The 23,557-nt window shown below is 43.1% G+C and overlaps 1 protein-coding gene across 1 annotated transcript; it reads right to left on the minus strand.

Moving 5' to 3' along the window:
* Positions 1 to 7,677, minus strand: nr2e3 (nuclear receptor subfamily 2, group E, member 3). The gene is made up of 8 exons (XM_007909971.1): positions 7,620 to 7,677; positions 6,332 to 6,482; positions 4,209 to 4,312; positions 3,417 to 3,653; positions 2,460 to 2,641; positions 1,590 to 1,830; positions 799 to 904; positions 1 to 384 (listed from the first exon to the last, which is right to left on the minus strand). The coding sequence occupies exons 1-8, from the start codon at positions 7,675 to 7,677 to the stop codon at positions 252 to 254; spliced, it is 1,212 nt and encodes a 403-aa protein (XP_007908162.1). The 3' UTR covers positions 1 to 251.
* Between the last annotated feature and the right edge of the window lie 15,880 nt (positions 7,678 to 23,557).

Below are 23,557 nucleotides of genomic sequence, written 5' to 3' on the forward strand. Positions count from 1 at the left end.
ATTTTATTTTTATTATATAGAAATATAATCAATATACAATAGATTTAAAAGTGCTCAGGATTTAGAGGGTAGGTTGGTTGGAAGCACTTGGGGACAGTGAATCAGAATGTTGGGATACTGCTGGAGAGCTGGTGCAAAGTGTGGTTGAGACGGAGATAAGGTGACACAGGATGTTTAGGGGTAAAGACAGCAGGACAGAAGATGCAAGGGGTATGCAAGATGGGCAGGAGAGAGACGCTATTATAAGAAGTTCAGCTCTTGAACATGTCGCAGAGGAGCTTCTCCATAGGAGTGTTGCCAATGGTTCTGTGAAAGAAGAGAAGCTCGATGCGTCCTGAGGACACAAACTGCAGGGAGGGCAGGAGGAGCAGCAGCTTCCCGAACCTGCGGGGGAAAGACAGATAGAATAAATTGAGACAAACACATGTAGGAGAAGAAAACTGGAAACGTAAAGCATTAACTAAAGTTGAGGTTCCAACATACTGGACAGTCAATGAGGCCACCAGATGGGCTGAGATTATCTGACCTGATCTCAGTGGAGAGACTCGTAACAGCTTTTGGATCTGAATGAACTTTGTGTCTGTGGGGGGTTTTAAAGCAGCAAACCTGTGTGATGTTGATTGATCTGTTTGAAATTTGACCTGAGATACAAGTTGAATCTCTAAACGTTTTGTGAGATCTCGTGTTCACATGGATAATGTTGCTTTGGGCTGAATTGTTGCTGGACCTGACGGGTTGGTTGGGGTAGTGCATATGGTGCTCTGTAGGTCAAGTAGTGTGTACACGCTCTGTCCTTACCTGACGGGCTGGGTCGGGTAGTGTGTTCTGCTGTGCTGTCCCAGCATCACCTGCGACTGATCTTGCAGATTCTCCACCTGCTCCGGATCCTTCAAGCCTCGTGTTTCTGAAGAGCAGAGCACAGCACAATCTGTACCAATACTGAAGAAAATCATTAGTCTTACACACTCCTCCTCTCTGTATCTTCACTGTGTGGAAATCAAAAATCATCATACTGGTTCCTCCTCTAATTCTTGGTTTGGACCTCAAAACTCCTCACCTTCCTTACAATCCACAGGGTTTATATCAAAGCTTGGCATTACCTAATGACTATATCTTTATTTACCTGAATACATATTACATAACAATGTACATTTATTTAGTGCCTTTCATGTCTTGAGGACATCTCAAAGCACTTCACATTGCTGGATGGGCAGCTGATTTGGACAAGAAGCTGATTTTCTCTCCTCTTTTCAAACTTGGTAATGAACTGCCCAGGAGTCTTGGCTTACAGTCTTGGGTTTTTCAATTGAAGTGATAAAACACACACTTAGGATCACATTAAAGTTAAAATTAAAAATACTTAGCACTTTATACGAGATCATTCCATTAGCCTCATCACCTCTCAGAATAGAGCAAACCCAGACAAATCGCATGGAGGCTCCTGTCTCTCTCTCTTCATTGGGCCAGGTGTTGGGAGATTGTGGGATTGCTTTCTGGGAGGGATTTTCACTTGTCCATTGATGGAAAGAAATGTTTTTTCCTAATCCCAGTAAACTATTGCAGGTATATGGAAACAATTGGCTACTCACCTGGTTTGAAGAGTACAACAGCTTTCAGACAAGCAAATTCCGTGGGGTCCACACCAAGACTCTTAAACCGGCTCATAATCTCCTGCAGGATCCGGATGTCTGCTATGGTGGAGCTGGTCTTGCCTTGGGGACTGTGAGAGAGCTCAGGCACAGAGAGAAGAGGGCAGCTCTCTAGAGGCAAGGACCATTGGATAGCACAGAGCAGAAAAAGCTCACTCCAGGCTTCCTCCAGTAATATCACCTGCAGCAGATCAGGAATTTAGTGACCAACAAAACCTCAGAGACTGACAATACACAGGAGTGTGATGAGAAGGTAAGGATAAGATATCAGGAAGCATTCCTTTATGTAGAGGCTCTCAGAGGATAACAGCTGGAATGGGTTTCCAGAAAAGTGGTTGAGACCAGTCTCCAGGACTTATATAAGAACAAATTATGATCTTGTGAATAGTTGCAACTCTCACACCGACCTAGAGTTTCCAGCTCTCATCCTTAGTACATGTGCACTAATTTAACTTTGTGTATAAGCATTTCTACACAGTAATATTCATGGCCTGAGATTTTCTGAACGTCTCTCTTTTAGCCCATGATAGACATTCGGTAAGTAACACTACCATCAAAGGATCAGATGAAGCTGAACTGGTTTGGAGTACCTCTCGTACATCCACCGGGGCAAAACTAAACATTATTCACGAATCATAGGCAGTAAAATAAGGATGTCAATGAATATACTCGTCAATATAATGCCTTTTATTAGTATGTAACCTCTCTGCCTGTGTAAAACCCTCCAGTAAGTTACCTTCAGTGTAATACCTCACAGTGTGACCTTCCCCTCACCCTGCTTCACCCATGTCTAATGTTCTGTAGACTGACCTGGTCCCGGAATGGTAGATTGGAAAATACTGGCAGATTTTTGGCCCATTTGACTGCCATGAAGAGGAGCCGAGCTGATGTCTCATACACGTTCTCAGGACTGCTGGGTGGGTACAAGGACATCTGATACTCTGAGGAGGGTCTCTCTGGCTCGTTGCTCGTCACATCAATGTTCTCATCCACTGGAAACAGTGAGACAGCAAAAAGTCACTCTCCCATCAACACACCCGATAATAATAATGTTCTGTTATTCTGCCCAACCTCTCCCTGTACCTGAAGGCTCTGCCTCATGTTTTGTGCAGTTCTACAGACACATTGCCCAAGTAACTCTTATTCTTAAATGATCCTGAGGCAGAAAGACATCACAGCCAAGCCCAATACTGTTCTCACCCGATGTCCACAATTAGGCAGAGAGGAAGGATCATCAGGATTAGGAAATCTGGTTGATTTTTTTTCCTATCCTATTAGGGGCTGAGTACAATTGCATTCCTGATCAACTAGCTCAGCACAGACCAGGGATCGAACTTATATGACCCACAAGACTCAGTTCCTGAGGCAATGGAGGAGCCTTTTAAATATTGCCAAATCTTTAAATGATTACAAACCTCCTTGCACTCCTGTTTTTATCCAGTCTTATCACATTCAAACGTCTTAGTGCAGTGATAGTTTTCTTTTAAAATGAGAACAGGGCAGCCCTTTAAGTCAGCAAGTGCCACAAACATCCATGAAGTGAACAACCAATTTATCTGGAGGATTCTTAGCCAAGAGAGAGACTCCCTACCCTTATTCAAAAGTGTCATAGGAACTTTAATAGTTTTATCTGAACAAGCAACTGGACCACACTTAAACGTCTCTACACTCCCCAGGTGTTGGGAGGAGCAGCCTCGACTCTCGGATGTATACTAATGATTCAGTGTTGTCTGTGGGTATGCAGAGGTCAGGCAAGTGTTTACTGACCATCTTCTGGCTCCAGTTTGGCGCAGGTCTCTGCAGTCATCAGGCTGGCCATGAAGCGGTGATTCTGTGGGCTGATGGTTCGCTGGGTGCTGACTGAGGAGGAGACAGGCCGCTGGTTGCTGATGGAGGAGGGGGTGGGCTCCCTTGTTGTGGCAAAGTGCTCCTTTTCAGGGTCGAGCTCTTGGGCATCCAGCCGGACCTGAGCCGTGCTGCGGGGCTGTCGTTCGTTCTGAACCGCTATGGATTGAAACAGTGCCGAGAGCGTGAGTGAGCAAAATCAACTAGGCAGAGAAACAGAGAGAGACCGAGAAAGACAGTGACAGAAATAGTGAGAGAAATGGAGTAAACGAGGCACACACAGATAAACAGAAATAGTTAAACAAAGTGGAAAAACACAGGCGAACAAACCGATCAACTGAAAGTAGTAACAGAGAAGAGACATGTGAAGCACAGAGTAAAAACACAGACACCCAGAGGCAGAGATAAGAGATGAGAGGATTACACGTACTAAGAGCTAAAGAGCTAAGAAACATAATTCCAAATATGCTGTGATAGTGGCTGATACTGACACTCGGAGAGACTGACTCCTGTACTAGCTCTCAGTGACACACAGAGAGACACGCTTCCAAACAAATACTCAGACAGACTCTCACACCAACACTTTGAGAGAGACATGTTCCCACATTGAGAGAGACTCTCGCGCACTAACACACTTACTGCATTCACACAATAGTACACTCTAGAGTTGACACCAACACACTCAGAGGTCCTGACACTTACTCAGACACTCACCATCTTTGTTCATGCCAGCCTGCAGGCACTTCTTCAATCTGCACGCCTGGCACTGATTGCGATGGGCTTTATCCACTGGACACATCCCTGTACCAGCTTGACATCTGAGAACAGCCAACACGTAGAGCCAGTCAGGAAGTTCATTACAAATTCAGCTCCCTGCACCGAGATGGTTTACAAGGTTCTGGCTGCAAAACTCTACTGAACATGAATATACTTTTTTGAGGCTTTGAACGGAGCTTGAAAGTCTGTTTCTGCCTGTCTCCTCCATCTAATTCCCTTGCTTCATCTTGGTTGTGTAAAGACATTGCTTCACTGAAGCTCCCTGTGCTAAGTGCGGCTACAGTTAAGGGAAAGTAAACTGCGTGCGAAAGCACTGAGCTCATACTGAGTTGGGTAAATATAAATACAACGGAACATTATAGGGTATTGAACTCGCAGTATCGAAGGACAGTCTTGGGCAGCACTGTATTTTTGAGGTGCCATCCTTCATATGAGTTGTTAAACCAAGTTCCCGTCTGCCTGTGTACGTTAAAGACCTTGTGGCATGTTTCAAAAGAAGGGAGTTTCTTTCGTCCTTGCCAACAATTCATGAACAATTTGGTCATTCACTTCATAGTTATTTATAGGACATTTCTGGTTCAAATGACTGCTGCACTTGCCCACAAAAGCAGTCGCTAACACTTGACAGTCAATATCTGTGAAGCTTTTGGAGATAATATTAATCCTTGCATTTGATACAGCGCCTTATCACATCGTTGAGTCGCTGTTTGGACATGAAGCACTATGATAATACATGTTCTTTCTTTAACATTTGGATAATGAATTTAATACTTTTGGAGTAAATAGATTTAACCTTTTATTTATTGAAGGTATAAGATTAAAGATTTCACATGATTATATTTATTTCATTGAATATATCTTGAAGTTAAAACGATTCAAGGGTATTATTACTGAAATGGTGTGTGTAAAAATCAGTATGATCTCATTAACCTGAATTGCTCGTGTATTTCTTCCTATCTTCTTCGTTTTGAACACTAACTTAATAATAATAAAAATCCTTCCATTTGATGTAGCGCTTTTCACATCTTCTAAACGCATCCAAGGACACATTTAGAAGTGAAGGTTAACAGGCAGTTCAGCTTCAATTACTTTACACATAGAATGGTCAATATGTAGTAGGGAGACTGTGGAGGCAGATTGTGTGTGCAAATTTGAGAAGGAATTAGATATCTATTTGGTGAAGAATGCATTGCCGTGAGAAATGAGGCTTAACATTCATCGTATTCCTGAAAACAAATTGTTAGTTTTAGGAGAATGTGTTTAAACTTTCAAATTCTCTCTCTGTTGATTGTTTGATGCATTTTTATTTAGAATAAACGNTTTTTGGAACAATTTCTTTCTTAAGAGTTGCTATCGATGTGGGAGTTGCAGGTGTGAATTCTGTAGCAGAGAAGTTACAGATGAGTACTGTGTGTAATCAGGAGTCAGTCTCTGTCTGACACTCTATCTCATTACCTGCTCTCCTCTGCAGTCTGACCTCAAAGTATTTTTTTTATTCTTTTTTCATTTTCTTCTCTCATTTATTTTCTCTCACATTTTACACTCGACAATGAACAGTATTATTAATAGAGACTTTAATCTTTAGTACAGCCCCAACACAAGGACAAGAGACTCAATCCCTTTTATTAAACGGAATGGTTGTGCAGATCTAATCTCTTCCTGTCTGTTGTTATATTGTATGTACAATAACATCTAGTCTACATACACCTCGTCCTCTCCCTTTCACACCAGGATGTTGTAGTCCTGGTGCTACACTTCCCTCAGTTACTTGTAATTTCTACCCAAGCAAAGTGGATACATTCACAGGATGTGTGGAGCACCAGCACAGAGACAAGGCTGCACACGGAAAGCCTTTGCAATCGGACCCGATCTTCGTTACATTTTCAAAATTCACGCGATTCATCCAATGAGACGAGTCACAGCCCGACACGGGATGATTATACACTCTGTCTGAAGAATCTAGCTGTGTGGTTGATGAGGATTGAGAGCGACTGTTGGGTCCGTACGTGAGGCAATGTACATGACTTAAGCTCTGCATTGATTCAAGAACTACTTCCTACCTGTAGATGAGCTTTCGCCGCACGCTGCGCTTGAAGAATCCACTGCAGCCATTGCAGGCGTATATTCCATAGTGTTTCCCACTGCTGGTGTCTCCACACACCTTGCACATCAGCACAGGGCTCAGCGACTTCCCTGGGCTGGGGCTCTTCACTGAAGAAAAAATAAAAGAAATTAACTCCGGATTGATTCTTGTACAGCGCTGTCTGGGGCTGAGCCCTGGACCTGACTTCAATGAAGAGATAGACCCTGAACTGTTGTTACATTACTTCAGAAATGAAAGTAATTCTCACAAAAGGAGCTCTTCCTGGAAGAGTTTTTAATCGGGATCACTGCTCAGTCAGACCTTCGTTAAGCAACCACAACAAACAGCAACTTGCATTTATATAGCGCCCTACATGTGGGGCAGCATCTCAGAGCACTTATCAGTGGTAGAGACGGGGGGAGGGAGTAGATGACCATAACCACAGTCGAAGGGGAAGGTCTGCAGTTGTGATCTCAAAGCGGGGAGGAGGGAGCAAAGCGGAGGGGTTGGGGGAGAGAGTTCCAAAGCTTTGGTGCGTCGTGGCTGAAAGCACTGATGGGTTCACACGACAGGAGCTGATCAAATCTAATACAACATCACCAAGAGACACGAGCCTGATAGCACCTGTAGCCATGCCAACTGTATTGCTAATTCAAATACATTTTCAAATCAGAATTGACCTTAACGTTGGCATTTTAAATTGAGATTTTAGTGAGGTGAATGAAAAGAATTGTTCTCAAATTGTCAAAAGAGCATCGCTATTTTTCAATGTAATTGAAGAGAATGACTCCCAAGTTTTATATCAATTTAAAAAAAATCCTTAACCCAAATTTGCTACTCATCAGATAAAGACCTCCATCTCACTTTACTTCACCCAGGTACCTTCCAGCTGCAATAACTAGCTAAGGATCAGGGACCCAGGCTAATTTATCCATCCTAAAGCCCATGTGGTGAATTGTATTGCCCCAACTATCAACTCACAGAATGGACCAACATAGCCCCTACAAACTTCTGGCTTTGCACCACTCTAGGTAGTGTCTTTATCCATTAAAGCTATTGGATTAAAAAATTGAAACCTGCCCTCCAGGAATCTTAACTAATTTCCTTATTTTGGAGTGTGTCTAGCTCAGTTTGGGCACCAATTGACTCTTTCCCTCTGGCATTGGCTTCCTGTGGTCTTTCAGATACCTGTCTGCTCGCCTGGCTCTCTCTCTCTCTCTCTCTCTCACACACACACCTGCCTGCCTGGGTCTGACTCCACATACCTGCTTGGTTGTCCTCCAGCTCTGGGCTGCCCTCTGACTCCACGGGGGAACTTGACATCGCAGTTTCTAGAGGAGGAGTGAAGTGGGCTGAGCTGGGAAAACAGGAAATTCCTCCCAAACCAGTCAGAGGGGCAGCGAGAAACACAAGCCCTCGGTGGTAGTGGTGGGGATGGAGTCGATGTGAGAATGCTGCGAAGATTCAAAAGATAAAAGTCCACCTCTTCTCAGGAAAGCGGTGCTCAGAGTTGCCCCAGGAGCACACTGTGTGATCCCTCTGCTGGTGCTGCTGTCCTGCAGAGTCGGGCTGGGAATGAGCTCCTCTCCCAGCCACCGGGGCTCCTAAACCCTACACAGATTAGCTTGCCCTGCAGGCTGTTGCACGCAGATGCCTATTCGCCAAGTCTCTTAATCTTTACTGCCGATGCAAAGGTGGATCAATCCATCAATCAGGCCATGAAGAATTAAAAAAAAAGGTGCTGAATTCCCTGAGCACCGTAAACTGTACACTCAGCCCCAGCCTTAAAAAACTGGCTGTGTTTATATCATGGGCTGCAGTAGAAGTGTTAATTTCCGAAGCCAGCGATTTGTGTCCTGCCTTTCAGTGGCTTATGTTGTCTCTGCGACTTTATGCTGAATGTATTTGGTGCTGATGTGCAGGTACCTCGATCTCTGCCCATGTCTCTGCTGACTTCTACCTTGTTGCGGAAGAGAAGCGTTTCGATGACACCTTTTCATTGAATTTTTAATAGCCTTATTTACCTTTCACTAAATTCTGCAGTCTACACACTCTATAAATTATGAAGCCAAACCAGAGGGTCATTCTCTGCTCATTATTTCTGGGCAGTCCTCATTCCTGGGAAACCTACTGAGCAACTAGCTGCTCAACCGAAGCAATCTCTCTTGTCACTCACTGCCTTGCTGTGTTTTGTGTTGAATTCCGACTCCCAACTCTTTTCACAGTCCCCAAATTAAAAACAGAAAATACTGGAAATCCACAACAGGTTCATTGATATCTCAACCAGGACATAAGCTAATATTTGGGATTTGATGCTTCGCACGAGCTTCTACTCTTCTTTGGTTTTTTATCCGTTTTTGCCTCTGTCTCACTCAAATTCACTGTCAAATTTCTCCAGTCTCTTTTCCCAGTTTTGCTCCTCCTCCGTGTCTCCTGGTATCTTTCCCTCTTCTTCATCTTTCTCCTCTACTCCTAATGCTTTGCTCCGTGTCTCTGTCTTGTCTTATTTGCGATTATCCTTGCTGAGAGGGAAGTAAGCGGGGTTTCTGTGAAGCTGATCTGGCTCTGCACTCCACGACCACCGATGTCCTGACAGCCTGCCTGTCTGACACCGAGTCCTGGACGAGAGACAACTTTCTTCAGCTCAACGTGCACAAAACTGAGGCCCTCCTGATTGGCTCACGTCAGCGCCTCCGCACCTCAGGCGTTGACAGCATCAGCATCCAAGGCTGCACTCTCCACCTCTCAAAGCCAGTCAGGTACCTCGGTGTTCTGTTCAACCCTGAGCTGTCCTTTCTTCCTCATATCCGCGCCACAACTGGCACCGCCTTCCATCACCTCCGAAACATCACCAGACTACGGCACTACCTCACCCCTCACGCTGCTGAAACTCCGGTCCACGCCTTTATCAACTCAAGGCTGGACTATGGGAACTCTCTCCTCGCCGGCCTTCCCGGCACCTCCCTCCACAAGCTGCAGGTCATTCAGAACTCTGCAGCTCGTGTACTGTCCCTCACCAGGTTTCGCGACCACATCACTCCCACCCTCGCTCATCTCCACTGGCTTCCCATCCCCCAGAGGATCGAATTCAAGATCCTCACTTACAAGGCCATTCACGGCCTTGCTCCCTCCTACCTCTCCGACCTACTATCCCCCTACCTACCTGCCCGTACCCTCCGTTCCTCTGGCTCCGGTTTGCTCCACATCCCCGCCCCAACCGCCCTACCATCAGTGGCCGAGCCTTCAGCCTCTCAGCCCCTAGGCTCTGGAACTCCATCCCCCAATGCCTTCACCTCGCTTCCTCCCTTTCCTCCTTCAAGGCCAGTCTCAAGACCTTTCTCTTTGACTGTGCCTTCAGCTCCCCTCTCGACTCTCTACCCCCACGTCGCTCCCTCCCTTCCCTCACCCTGACCATTTCCCCCCTGCTCGGGTCCTGACCCAACTGTCCAGCGCCTTGGGACGACCTCCCGACGTGAAAGGCGCTCTGTAAATGAAATCTTGTTGTGTGGCAACATAATGTTTAACTCTGTTGCGGAGTAGCCTGGTTCCTGAACTAGATGGGCCTGCAGTAGTCAAAGGCACTCCTGATGACAGACAAGCTAAGTTGGCTTATTGGCAGGACTTGGAGGCACAGACCTGTTATTGGAGGAAGGGACTTTTCCAACTTAGCTTCTCTTAATGCTATAAGCTCAAACCCTAACATGTAGGGTGTTCCTATCTGGATAAGCAGTGGGAAGTTTGCTAGCGAGTGTTCTCAATGACAAGCTACGTGTTGTTAGCTGGTTAAACTCCCAACAGTGCCCTACGCAGTCTAGGCTTTAAGTCTTGGCTCTTGCCAACCTGTGCCTAATGCTGTCTCGGATTATAACTTTGACTGGTTTGGATACTCTTTAACAGAGTGACTGATGATTTTTTTAAAAAACGTCTTATTTGCCAGTTTCTTTCTCATTCTGTTTTGTATATGGACTTAACAGGACAACGCAGCACTTTCTACCCTCTCGCTCACTGACTCTCTGAAATCCATCCCCCTGCTTGCTCTCTTGGCTCTCACACTCTTACAGTCCTGGATACACACTTTAGCCCCCTCCCCTGCACTTACCCTCTCCATACCTGACTCATATCCTTGCCCCTGCAAGGCATGTGGGTGGCACCCACTCAGAGAGAGCTGGAGAAAACTTAAAATTTTACAATTCTCCCAATGTCTCACTCAAATTTAAAATCATCTTTCCTTTCATCTGTTTTGAATAGTAGTATTGAACCTCATGCTGGGTTTGTTAGTTTGTGAATACCACAAAGTTATTTAAGGCTGTGGTGTGTGCCCATCTGTGTATTGTTAATTCCTTGTGCCTGCTTTTATCTCATTTCTGCTGCTCTCCCTCAGAACCTTGACATAATAATAATAATAATAATACTTGCATTTGATATAACGTCTTATCACATCTTCAAGATGTCTCAAAGCACTTCACAAAATATACTGTAAAGTTAATTGACTGTATATTTTGTGGGCGAAATGCGGCAGCCAATTGCACCCAGCAGTGTCCCACAAACAGTCATGGATTGAGTGACCAATTTTTTTTAAAGGACTTATTACCCCTGGAAAAGCAATCTGCCAATCAACTAATAACTGGGTTCTTATTTACTGCAAGATAAACAGAGGCGTGTGGAGTAAGGAAACTGCCCAACATTTTGCCCTGCCAGGAATTGAACCCAGGTCTCTCGCTTGCGAGGTGAATGCTCTAACCACTGAGATGTGTGAGACACCCGGCTGACCAAAAAAAAAACCTTGACTTGGGGTTACTAGGGCTATGTTCATTGCTTAGAATATAGCCCTTTCTCTATATTGCTGTAAGATATTAATCTGATGTTCTCCAGTTTGTCTCCGAACCATGTTGCAGCACTCCTGTCCACTATCCTGTGTCCTCTCCATTGGAAGTTGTATATATGTCTAGACTTCAGGTTAGGATATAAAGTCAAATAACCTGACGTCAATGACTGTCTGGGCTCACACCCTGTTGAGGAGGTACGAGAGGAAGCCTGTGAAACTGTCCCCCATCATGAGTAACGCCTTCAGCAGAAGAGGGGAAATTGAAATGAAATTTTCTTTAAAGAGGACATCGCATAAGCATCAATAAATAAAATGTTTGTGGACATATATTGCCATGCCAATCTTTGCGGTTACCCTAACGTCATCAGATATGGATGTCTTTCTGGGGCAATGGGATCACCAGCAGACCTAATCATACAATATCTATAAGCTACTAATCCACTGATCTGCAGAAAATCATCAAACTGAGTGAGAGAGAAAAAAGATAAAAACAATTAGCACAAGGATTAAAAGTGGCTCTCTCAGACTGTGCCCTCCCTGAGGACTAACCCGATACCATATGGTGAGTACAGACACCTGCCCTGGTACAGAGTAATTAGTTTGTTGAAGTCAGTGACTTTTTTTCTCTCTTGTTCGTGATGGATTTAGCTTATTACGGACTTAAGTTCAGATCAGGCCTCTGTGTCACAGAAAAGCAGACACTAGCAAACAGCTACTTAGCAACAGCTCAATCCTTTGTGAAAAGCTTGGAAATAGCTCTGTGCTGGGCCAGGCGACATCAGAGTCCATCACACTAACTGGCCCTTCAGATTGAGTAGTCATTCTCCTCATTGCTGTTTGTGGGACTTGGCTGTGCGTTTGCCTAGAAAAACATTTGACCGTAATATTCTGTGACAAGTTTTGAGATATTTTGAAGTGATAAAGTGTTATGAAAATACAAGTTCTTTCTTGGTCTCAATGTGGTGCTATGTTTTCGTATATGTTTGACTCAGACTGGAACATAGAGCTAGAAGAGAGGTTTAAAAGAACAAACTTTGATGTTAACTGAATAATTATAACAAACTTTGTTTCTCTCTCTGAATAGTGCGTGTTTAGAGCAGACTGTTTAGAGCATTAATTGCTGCTCTGTTAACACCTTCAAACAAAGAACTGGATAGGTATCTGGTTAAGAGCAATATTGAGGATATCACGATTTGTGCAAACTGCATATGACTCCACAATGATTTCTATGCTATTGAAATTAGCAGATGTTATCTGTGTAGGGAGGGAGGCAAGGGTCAATAATGGAGGTTTGGGGATGGATTAATATTCTGGAGTTTTTGTTTGGTTACCTTTGGGGATCAAAAAGTAATCATCTTGCATTTGATAAAGTGCCTTATCAGGTCACCAATATCGTTCCAGTATTTTTACTGTAAAGTGTAACGCATATATATGTATGAAAATGTGGCATTGAATTTGCGTACACCAAAGTCCCGCAACAGCCATGAAGTGAATGACGAGTTTATCTGGAGAATGAGGACAGCAGATGAAATTGCCTTCTCTTTTCGAATTGTGTCACGGGATCTTTAATGTTTACCTAAACGTACATACAGGAGCTTGGTTTAATGTTTCAATTACCCCTGACAATGCAGTGCTCCCCTAGCACATCTTTTTAACTCAGAGGCATTAGTGAACCAACCACCTGAACTAGCCTGACACCCAATCAGGAAGTACAGTTTCTGTACAGGACTAACTCCCAGGGGATAGAATAGGTGGGGTGCCTCTGTGATTGGTTTTGGAAAGGATGTGCTTTGTGTTATTCCACGTTTCTAATGAAATTTTGTTACTTAGAGGCGGAAAGTAAAGAAAGAATGAAAGAAACTTAAATGAGTAAAAGATAAGAGGAAGTAGAGGAAAGTCCCTATCTGCTCTCTCCACATATACAGTATGTTTATGTGCACTGATGTATATGTTGGGATGCAAAGTGTTTCATGCAATGCGGTACAGTGTATGATTGTTGCAGGTAATGTGCAACACCAACAATGAAATTAAATTTGTATGGCACCTTTCACTTCGGGAGGACGTCCTGTGGCTCTGGACAGTCAGTGTTTCGGACCTGAGCTGGGGGGCGGATTCGAAGGGTGAAGGGAAGGAGGGTGATCGAAGGCACAAAGAGGAGGATCCTAAGATAGATCTTGAAGGAGGCAAAGGGAGGAGCGAGGTGAAGGCACTGCGGGATGGAGTTCCAGATGGTGGGGGCAGAGTGGTTGAACGCCTGCCGTGAGGTGGATGACATGAAGCAGGCTGGAGCCCATTGAGCGGATGGAGTGGGCAGGTTGATAGGGGGTTAGGAGGTCGCAGAGATAAAGGGGAGCAAGGCCGTGGAGGGCTTTGATGGCGAGGACCAGGATCTTGAACTATATCCTCTGTGTGATTGGAAGGCAGTGGAATTGGATGAGGATGGGGGTGATAGGGTCACGGAGCCTGGGGCAGGAGAGGACACGGGCTGCAGAGTTCTGGATCTGCAGCCTATGAAGAGAGGAGTTGGAGAGGCCGACAAGCAGGCAGTTTGCTTGGTCGAGCCTGGATGTTATGAATGTATATATGAGTGTCTCAGGGGCCTGCGGTGTGAGACAGTGGCGGAGCCGGGCGATGTTGCGGAGGTGGTGGAAGGCAAAGCGGGTCATGGCACAGATGTGGGGTAGAAAGGATAGTTGAGGGTCAAACAACACACCAAGATTCCGGACTGGCTCAGGGAGATGGAGTGTGCATCCTTGGATGGTGATGCTGTCAGCGCCTGAGCTGTGGAGGTGCTGACGGTAGCTAATCAGGAGGGCCTCGGTCTTGTTGACGTTCAACTATAGAAAGTTAGCTCTATCAGAATACCCTTTGCTGTATGTAATACCAAATATAATGATGATAATCTTGATATAGTGCTGATAATGTCAAAACATTTCAAAGCACTTCACAGGTAGTAACCATATTTGTAGGCAAACATGATAGCCAGTTTATGCACAACAAAGTCCCACAAACTGCATTGAGGTTTATCATAAACTAATCTGGGGGATTGTCAGCCGGAACAGTGGGAGAGACAACATTCTTGTCTCCAATCGCGTCGTTGGATCTTTATTGTCAGCCTCATTTTAATGTATTGTCCAACAATGCAGTCCTCCTTCAGTACTGCACTGGAGTGTCAGTGTAGCCTCGGGACTCAAATCTGGATGTGGGACTAAACCCACAGCTCATAGACAATGATACTGGCATACCATGCCTCAGTGTGAGAAACACATCCCTTAGAGGGTTACTATTCCTGTCCCTATCTGCTGGTGCATTGCCGAGCACTGATCTTTAGCTGCTAATCAGTGAACAGATTTCTAACCATCTGATCTAAGTGGGAATTAAAGTCAATGTGCTAAGGAGGGATCAGCTGACCCTTAACTGACATTTGACACAGTGTATTTACAGTGTTTAATGTTAACTAACCCCACAGCTCTCTGCTTCATGTCAAGGATCACCAGGGTTTATTGCTTTAAGAAGTGTACAGGTGGAAAGGCACTGCCTGACACAACATTTACTGTCCGTTTATGCTGTTTCCCAAACATTCAATTCAACACTAAAACATGCAGAACTCACAATCTGAAATAGATTTTTGGTTAAGGGCATCTGATGAAACTCCTTCAGAAAGCCTTGTTGGGTTTACGGACTGCACAGATACACACAGCTACCTCTGCATTACTGGCCCTTAATAGACCCACAGTAGTGCAGGTTACTGATATAGTACAGTTGTAGTAATAATAGTCCTTGTATTTTATACAGTGCCTTATCACATTGTTGAAATGTCTCAAAGCGTTTCATAGGATTTAGTCTAGAATACAGTGACTGCATATTCGTAGCCGAACACCAATTTGCACAAAGAAGTTCCCCACAAACATCCAAGAAGTGAATGGTGAATTGTATCTGGGGAATTGTTGGCCAGAACCCTGGGAGAACCTTCCTTCTATTTTTGAATATGACATGGGATCTCTAAAGGAATAGTGCAGCCAAGCTGACACCTGTACTACAAGTGCTGCTGCAATATAGACCCGGATTACTACAGGCACTGGTATTGCATAGATACTAACCAGTGTAGTAAAGACACTAGTGTATTCAATGCAAGATAATTACTGCTGTGAGGTACTGAAGTGGCAGAGCATGCTCGAACGGCCTCCCTCTGGTTCAATATTCATTGATTCTGAATACCTGTTCCATTCTCCCCAACATCCCCCCAAACCAAGCTATAAAATGAAAGTAAAGGGAAGGAAACATGTGGAAACTTTTTTTCTCTGATTAAATCTTCCCCTCTTCCCCTGCTAATGCCACAGGTTTTCACTGTTTTCCTTTAGAAATAAAAAAAGGAATGAAAATGATGCAAAATCAAGAAAGGAGGGAAAATATCAGTCAAAGGAAAAAAGTTACATTAAAATCAAATTCCAATCAACCCAATGCGTTCTTACATCACCATGGCAGTAACCCAGGCTGTGCTTTTGTAGGATCTACCGATGGATTCAAATATAATTGATGCAGCAATCTGAAAGGAAATGATAAGTATCACTAGCAGCAGAGCAGACCAGGCATTAGGCAGTCAGTGTCAGTCACAAAGAAATCTTTAACCCCCTCTTTGATCTTTGCGTCTCCTCACTTGCTCCCATCCCTGTTAAGAATCTAGTGTGATCTGAGATTGGGCCTTGTCTCTCTCTGTCTCTCTCTTTCCTTTTCTCTTTCTCTTCCCCGCTCTCTTCCTTGAATTCACACTGCTCACACTGCTCTCTATCCTCTCTCTTCACGTTTCTCTTTCAGTCTCACCCTGTGCGCTGTCTCAATTTAAAAATGTGAGTTAGTTTCTAATCTGCAAAGTAGATAGCCAAAACATGTGGTAGATATTTCTGTCTAACAATAGGTATGATTGATGATGATGTGCTGTAGTCTGGGCTCTTCTGATGGCTCAGGTGGTAAAGCCGTTTGCCCAGGCCGGTCCAACCAACCAACTGAGCTCTATACTGTCCAGCCTGCGAAAGGCCACAGAGTCAACTTAGCACCCGGATTGCTCCCAGGACATCTGCCCAAGAGGGAAGCCACTTCGTATGAGTTTGAAGTGTTTGGTGGAGACAGGTGAGTATGATGGAAGATTACAAAGGCCCTTTGATGGAGGGAGGAGCCCAGATCTCAGGCTGCAGCAGCTTGCTCACATCACTGTGATGATTAAAGCTTTTCTAAAAAGGCAATTATCCTCTGGCTTGTAAATCTGTATCATTAGCAGGAATTTGTTAGGAGGAACAGCAGGGTCTGTTGCTCCCTCCCACTGCCTGATCCCACTGGACTATGCAGACCAACAAGAGCCGCAGTGGATCTCAGAGAACCTGAAATAATAAAATATTTTGGTCACTAAAATAATAATAATAATAATAAAAGTCCTCAATCCACGTCTGTTTGTGGGACACGGTTGTGCGCAATTGGCTGCCACGTTTCACCCACTAAATATACAGTCAATTCACTTTATAGTATATTCTGTGAAGCTCTTTGAGATGCCTCGAAGGTGTGCTGAGGCGCTATATCAAGTGCAAGAATTATTATTATTTATTATTTCACCTGGTGGGCAATGCACCGGACAGTACAGCTGAGGAAGATGTGACAAAGGATTGAAAGCACTGGATTCTTGGCAAAATTAGGGCTTGGAGTAATGGATTAGCTAGAGCACTGTTATGTTCAAACGGTATCATCCTGCCTCCATGGAACACAAAATTCTGATTCTTTTACTCATAGAATCCTGGTAGGTCCAGGGAAATTCTCCTTGGACCAGATGGTTTTGTACATTTTCAGGTCTTACAGAATTACAGAAACGAGGTCACTGTCCAGGCCAACCACTTACGCTATTTTTAGCATCAAGATCCCAAATCTTCAAAGTCTCGGTCTTAGACCATTGCCTTAAATTTTAAGATTGTGCATAATTTTGGAAAAAGTCTTGAATTCAGTCCTAATTTGCAAGCGGGTTATCTTTCAGAACTGCAAAAAAAAGTAATCAAATTGAGACTTTTACATAATTCTGCTCAATATTAAATTATAGGATAATGGCATTTAGCCTCAGACTTTGAGAACTTTGGGGCCTGATATTGGGAAGATTTTATCAGAAGACAACTCCCAGATGAGAATGCCAGGGAAAGTAAATTCATCTGTGGTTTGTGAATAGTTAACGTACCCACAGGAGTAATAGCGCATCAGATAATGATGAACAAGTGAAAGCTAACTCGTCTGATGCTGGAGGATTGTCAAACAGACATATTAAGTGGGCTGACTTGACTTTGTAAGGATCACCTGGAAGACTTAGATTAAAGAGTGTGGGCATCAACTCTGTTTTCCAGGATCTTAAACTGGGAAAGGCTGAACAGTGGATGATGCCGTTGCACCCATGGAGAAGGGGAGGACTTGTCAGGCTAATCTATGACAGGATTATGGGGTCTGAGCTGTTGTTTTGCACAAATTGGCTGCCCCGCTCGCCTGCAAAATACACAGTGGCTGCACTTCACAGTAAATCCTGTGAAGCGCTTGGAAACATCCTCCCGAAGTGACAGATGCTATATCAAATGCAAGGATTATTATTATCTATTCAACTGAATGTCTTGGGCCCTCTGCAGATAGGAGCTACTGAATGCCAGAGGAAGCCAGGAGAAGTGGGCATGCCTCACTCAGAGATGGATAAAAGGATGACTTTTAATCCTTTTAATGGTCCTCCTGTTCTTAACTGTGGATTGCAATCTGCACTCCTCTGTAAACCCTGTATTCCATTACCAATCTTGCAATAACTTTGGATAAAACACTGCAGCTTGCAGTCTCACACTGATTCATTACACTGAATCTTGCCAGTCCCTGCCAACAACAGAATGTGCATTTAATTAGAGATCTCCTCTTTTAAAGAAAAGCTAATGATCTTCGCCCAGGATTTAATCCTTTTGTTAAACTATTTCTTCAAGCGCTTCCTAACTTGTAGATTTTAAATCACATCTTTATACAATCCAGTTAAATCCCAACTGAAACCAATCCACCACCAAGCTGTCACCGTATGCTCATGGATATATGTGACTGCACATATATGTGTTTTTATATGGTTATATGGGTATGTTCATGTTTGTTCTCACATTTTTACTGTAATAATAATCTTTGCATTTGATGTACTGCCTTAACACATCTTCGAAATGTCTCAAAGCACTTCACTGAATATAATGTAAAGTGTAGTGACTGTATATTCTGTGGGCGAAAGGTATAGGTGTGTATGTGCGCACATACATGTTTGCATAGGAGCGTATGAGTAACTGTGTTGGTGGGTATAGTGGTGTGTAAGGGTATGCACATAAGTGAGTGTGTGCAGGTGTGTTTATGGGTGTATGCATGCAGAGATGCAGTCAGTCAGTTTTGACGTGTGTTACTAGAAGTGACAGTTACATAACTGGGCAAATGATCTGATGCACAACAGGATGTGGAAAAGAAAAGCATCTTAAAATAAGGTTCAAACTTGGCTGCTGATTTGTGAGTTGCTGACTGTGTAAATGCTCCAGCTGCTGTTCGCACAGGTGACTGCATTATATAACAATCTTTTAAAGCCACACAGTGACAGAGCTGCACTATTTGGGATTGGAAATGTCAGCTTATCACTTTATCTGCAAAATCTCTGCCTGCATGCTCCTGCACAGCGATCCGCATATTCAAACAGTAAAACACCACATGAGAGAAATCAAAGCAGGTAAAACAGTCAAATGTTCACCTTTAGCAGGGGATTGGAGACTAATAGCCACAGGACAGGTAGGGCTGAACAATGGGATGACTGATCAATGAGCTTCTGGCCAACAGTGCTGGCCAACAATCTTCCAGATGAAATGGTCATTCGCCTCATAGCAAAGATTTACAAAGAATGTACAGCACAGAAACAGGCAATTCGGCCCAAACAGTCCGTGCTGGTGTTTATACTTCACATGGATCTTCCTTCACCTATTCCTTAATCCCTCCCATAACCCTCTATTCCTTCCCTCATATAAAAATCTATCTTCTAGCTATTTGTGGAAACGTATTGTGTGTAAAGTAGCTGAAAAAGGCAGGCACCATAAATGGTGGTAATTATCTGTGTAGCTATTTAAGATATTTTCATCAGGAGGTGTTTGGCAGGTTTACTTGCTCCATACTCCTCAGTTTATCTAGCGGTGGGTGGAAGCCCGGATGTTGGTCGATTGGCAAATTGTTTTTCTAGTGGTAATAATCCCTTCCAAAAATAAATAAATATAAGTTTGGTCCACGACTGTTTGTGGGACACTGCTGTTCGCAATTGGATACCACTTTTCGCCCACAAAATACGCAGTCACTTCACTTTCCAGTGCATTCTGTGAAGCACTTTGCGATATCTCAAAGAAGTGATAGAGCACTATATCAAATGCAAGGATTATTATTCTTATTCTTGTTTTGATGTGATAAGGTGCTATAAAATTGCTGCACAAAGGTGCTACATAAAGTACTTTTTTCTTGATGAAACCTGCTAACTTCTGGGATAAGCTACCTCTTTAATAGTGTGTCAACATCCTCACACCTACATAAGGTAGGTTGGGGCTGATTACTAGAAAGAGGGAAGTGAGTATGTGGGAGACAGCTTTCATGATGGAGGAGCTCACTTGTGGGGATGGTGAGCCCAACATCTCAATAAAATGGGATTAAGAGACTCATCAGAAATATCAGTGAAACTATGTCCTTGCTCTCTCTCACTCTCTTTATCCTAACATAACCTGGTGAACTATCTTTTAAAAAAGAAACTATTTTAAATGTAGTTTAAGGCAAGTAAATCTAATTATGCTCTTAACTATAATAATAATCCTTGCATTTGATATAGCACCTTTCACGTCAGAAGGACATCTTAAAGTGCTTCACAGGATTTACTGTAAAGTGCAACGACTTGTGTATTTGTGGTCAAATGCAGCAATCAATTTATACACAGCAGTGTTCAACAAACCTCCAAGAATTGAATGACCATCAGTTTCAAAGAAGAGGAGAGAATGTCTCCAGAGATCTGGACTAATATTACGCCCGTGTAAAAAAAATTCAGAATGGTAATTGCCTATTTATCTCATCGTTTGTAGGATGTTGCACCAGCCAAGAACAATGAGATGAGAAGCCAATTAAATTAGATTTTTTTTAGGTAACTCCTGTATTTATATCTCCATAACAACAATCATTTAATTTTAAATCTCTTCTGGAAAGCTCTCCGTAATATTTCTTTTACATGTAAGACGCTGCTTAAGTGTAATCCATAGCTGGAATCATAAAAGGAGGAAGGAGCTGATATTTCAGAGGTGTGTGTTTATCTTTACCTTCAGAGTTTTGTGAATGTTGGTCTGTGGTTTGGAGACTGTCAGAGGTGAAGGGCATCTTTGCTGTTCCTCGTGAGTAGTTTTTTTTTTGGCCTTGGGTAACCGATAACTAGATATTAGCCTAGATCAGGGTGCTTGGAGCTGAGAGGCTGTATCGTGGTGGCAGAGTGATGACGCTCAGTATAGGCCGAGATAAGATAAATGTCAGATTGCTCTCCTCTTGATCCCTTTGATAGGACTCATCTGCTCTGATATTATTTATAAGAACTCATACCTGATAAAAGCAGCACCTGCTCCCTGACCTTGCTAGACTGCACAAAGAGTCAGTGGGAATTAACAGGACTCCTTACGTGTGCAACTGAATATTACAAAAACTGCTGCAACGACACTTTCAGGCCGGTATGAATCACAGTGTCACTGCACGTTCACTTCTCTTTAATTCTGTCCTTCAGATGAGACGTTAAACCAAGGTCCTGGGTGCCTTGCTCAGGTGAACGCTAACTATCCCACAGAACTATTCAAAAGAGAAATACCTTTCTTCCAGTGTCCTGGCCAACACTGCCCCCAGATAAAATTGATCCTTCGGTTCATGACTGTTTGTGGGACCTTTCTGTGCCAACCCCAATCTGATTTCTCATCCCTTATCTAGCCCTTATTGTGATTTAGAGCCCAGAATCATGTGATGAGAATCCCCTCTCCCTGTTGCCTATGAGAGGTTCACATGAGTTGAGTTTGCACTGTCTCAATCCAATTGCCAATGGGTGCAGGCCTTGGGATTAAGAAAGATGATGGGATGATTGGTGTGATAAATAGAAATATTCACTCTGGTGCATCTTCTAAATCTAGGGGAGAACATCGAAGCTCATCGGTGGGGAACAGCCTGAGTTACCTAAACTCATAAATTCACAACAAAAATCACTCCCTCACCCAAAGGGTAGAACAGCAAGCGCTCATTTCAGAGTGGCTAGTTCAGTGACTGGACCAGTATGCTGATTTGCTGAACGCCTCTCATATTGGGGACGAGTTTTGTTCCTCTTGACTGCACTTCTTTTATGACCTGAGCTCTTAAATTATAGCAGTAATTAAGTGACCAGAGTTTGAATATGACTTCTAGGGATCTGAAATGATTTGGCAATTGGCCTATTTGTCTTGTTTGTCTTGTTTATTTGTTGGCTTTCACTGGATCAGTGAGGGACGAGACAACTAACATCCCTAAATCTCGTACTTTGTTGATTGACATTAGTTGAAATGAGGAGTAAACTATGTCTTTGAGAAATAGAATCCACACACGCGTCTAATGGGTTGCTTTAATTCATTTGATTAATAGATAAGGTTGTTTCTGAAAGCACGCTTCAGCAAAACATCACCACAGTGGTGCTTGAAGCCTGGGGAAGGTGGATTTATCTAATGCAGGCTATTCTTAATAAGAATACAGGGATTATTAGAGGGATTATGTAAAGGATCCAGCATACATTGTATGCAATGAATTCAGTTCTGACTGTAGAAACGCTATCCTTTGTCATTCCTGAGCTACGATTTGGCCGCACACAGTTTGAGCAAGACTCGAATGGCTTTTCTTTCTCACTGAGGCAACATGTAATTGCTCAGATTATTCATAAAACATGGTTTTGAGAGGCTTCATCTTGATGCTAACCAGCACATGACTCTTGTCAGGTGAACGAGTTTGTAATCTCTTACAAAGATTAAAGCGTGGATTCCAAAACCAGGAGCCCATTGAGCCACACACGCACAAGGCTAATGTTAATTTATATCCCATTGTTTTGCGTCAAATGCTTTGAGACGTTCCTTTACTTAAAAGAGCAGGGAACAGTGTTCCTTAAATCCAGTTATTCTTGCTCTTGGTCAGTTTCTCAGTTGTTTTAAGAATGCTTTCTTTCTCTTTCTTTCCTATTGAGTACAAATTAATTCACAAAAAATACGATGAGGTGTTACAGATGATGGTTTATTGTTTTAAGATCATCTTTAAAGATCAGCGAATCTTACCCTAACCCTAAAAAACAATTGTGATACGGGACAAGCCAGACAGGCCGTAATGCCCTCTGCATATCTTATACATTCCTATGTTGCTATGTGTTCAGCAAAATAGTATTAAAATGTAGTAAGAATTACACTGGGGCAAGATCCTCTTGTTACAATATTCATATATATTCTAGCTGTTTGATCTGCTTGGATACAGATGCATGGTTAACCCAAATTACTTCATCCATTTAGAGTCAATAATCCCGCAAATAACTAGAAATGGAATAAGGGTAGAAGCCAGGGAGCTGAAATTTGTCATGGTCTAAGTCTTAAATCCATTTTCCTTTTAGGATGATCAGAATTGTATACTGTATTTTATTTGTGGTCTGAACATCCTGAGATTGACATCTGGTGACCTGAACTCATTTGATTGCCTTAGTTATTGTTGCCTCACATTATTTTGACATGGTGAGTGATGGGTCAATGAATAATGTTCAGTCTCCTTCAGCCTCCCCCATGGTAAGTCTTTTCCAAACATGGAGTACATGTGCCTCCAATATGCAATATCTGGCATTTATCTGTATTGAACTTCATTTGCGTATCCTAATCAAGCTCTCTTTTGTAATTTGTAATTCCTTTGGTAATAAAGCATTGAATATATAGAAGGTTTGTGGTGGACAGAAAGCATTTGAGAATCTATTGACTATAAAATAAAAAATAAAGAGCATTTCTTTGTATCAATTGGTAGAATTTTGTACAGACTTACATAACAAGGCCCCAAGTATTAGTGGAGAGGTGCTGCTCTAGATGAGGAACTGTGCTTGTCAAAAATAAGTGAATTGACTATATTTTGTGGGCGAAACATGGCAGCCAATTGCGCACAGCAGTATCCCACAAAACAGTTGTGGATTTATTATTTTTTTTTGAAGGAATTGTTACCCCCGGAAAAGCGATCCACCAATCAACTAACAACCGGGTTCCTACTTGCTGTTGGGTAAACAGAGGCGTGTGTGTGGAGTAAGGAAATTTGCCCAACGTT

Source organism: Callorhinchus milii, unplaced genomic scaffold (genome assembly GCF_018977255.1).
Source record: "Callorhinchus milii isolate IMCB2004 unplaced genomic scaffold, IMCB_Cmil_1.0 Scaffold22, whole genome shotgun sequence".
Taxonomy (NCBI): domain Eukaryota; kingdom Metazoa; phylum Chordata; class Chondrichthyes; order Chimaeriformes; family Callorhinchidae; genus Callorhinchus; species Callorhinchus milii.

What these genes read in the sequence shown, in the direction of transcription:
- nr2e3 (XM_007909971.1), bottom strand. Translation starts at nt 7,677, where the DNA reads ATGTCAAGTTCCCCCGTGGAGTCAGAGGGCAGCCCAGAGCTGGAGGAC. An exon ending in GGCTGGCATGAACAAAGATG is followed by an intron (nt 3,654 to 4,208) that starts GTGAGTGTCTGA and finishes TTCAATCCATAG; the next exon opens with CGGTTCAGAACGAACGACAG. An exon ending in TGTTGTACTCTTCAAACCAG is followed by an intron (nt 905 to 1,589) that starts GTGAGTAGCCAA and finishes TCTGCTCTTCAG; the next exon opens with AAACACGAGGCTTGAAGGAT.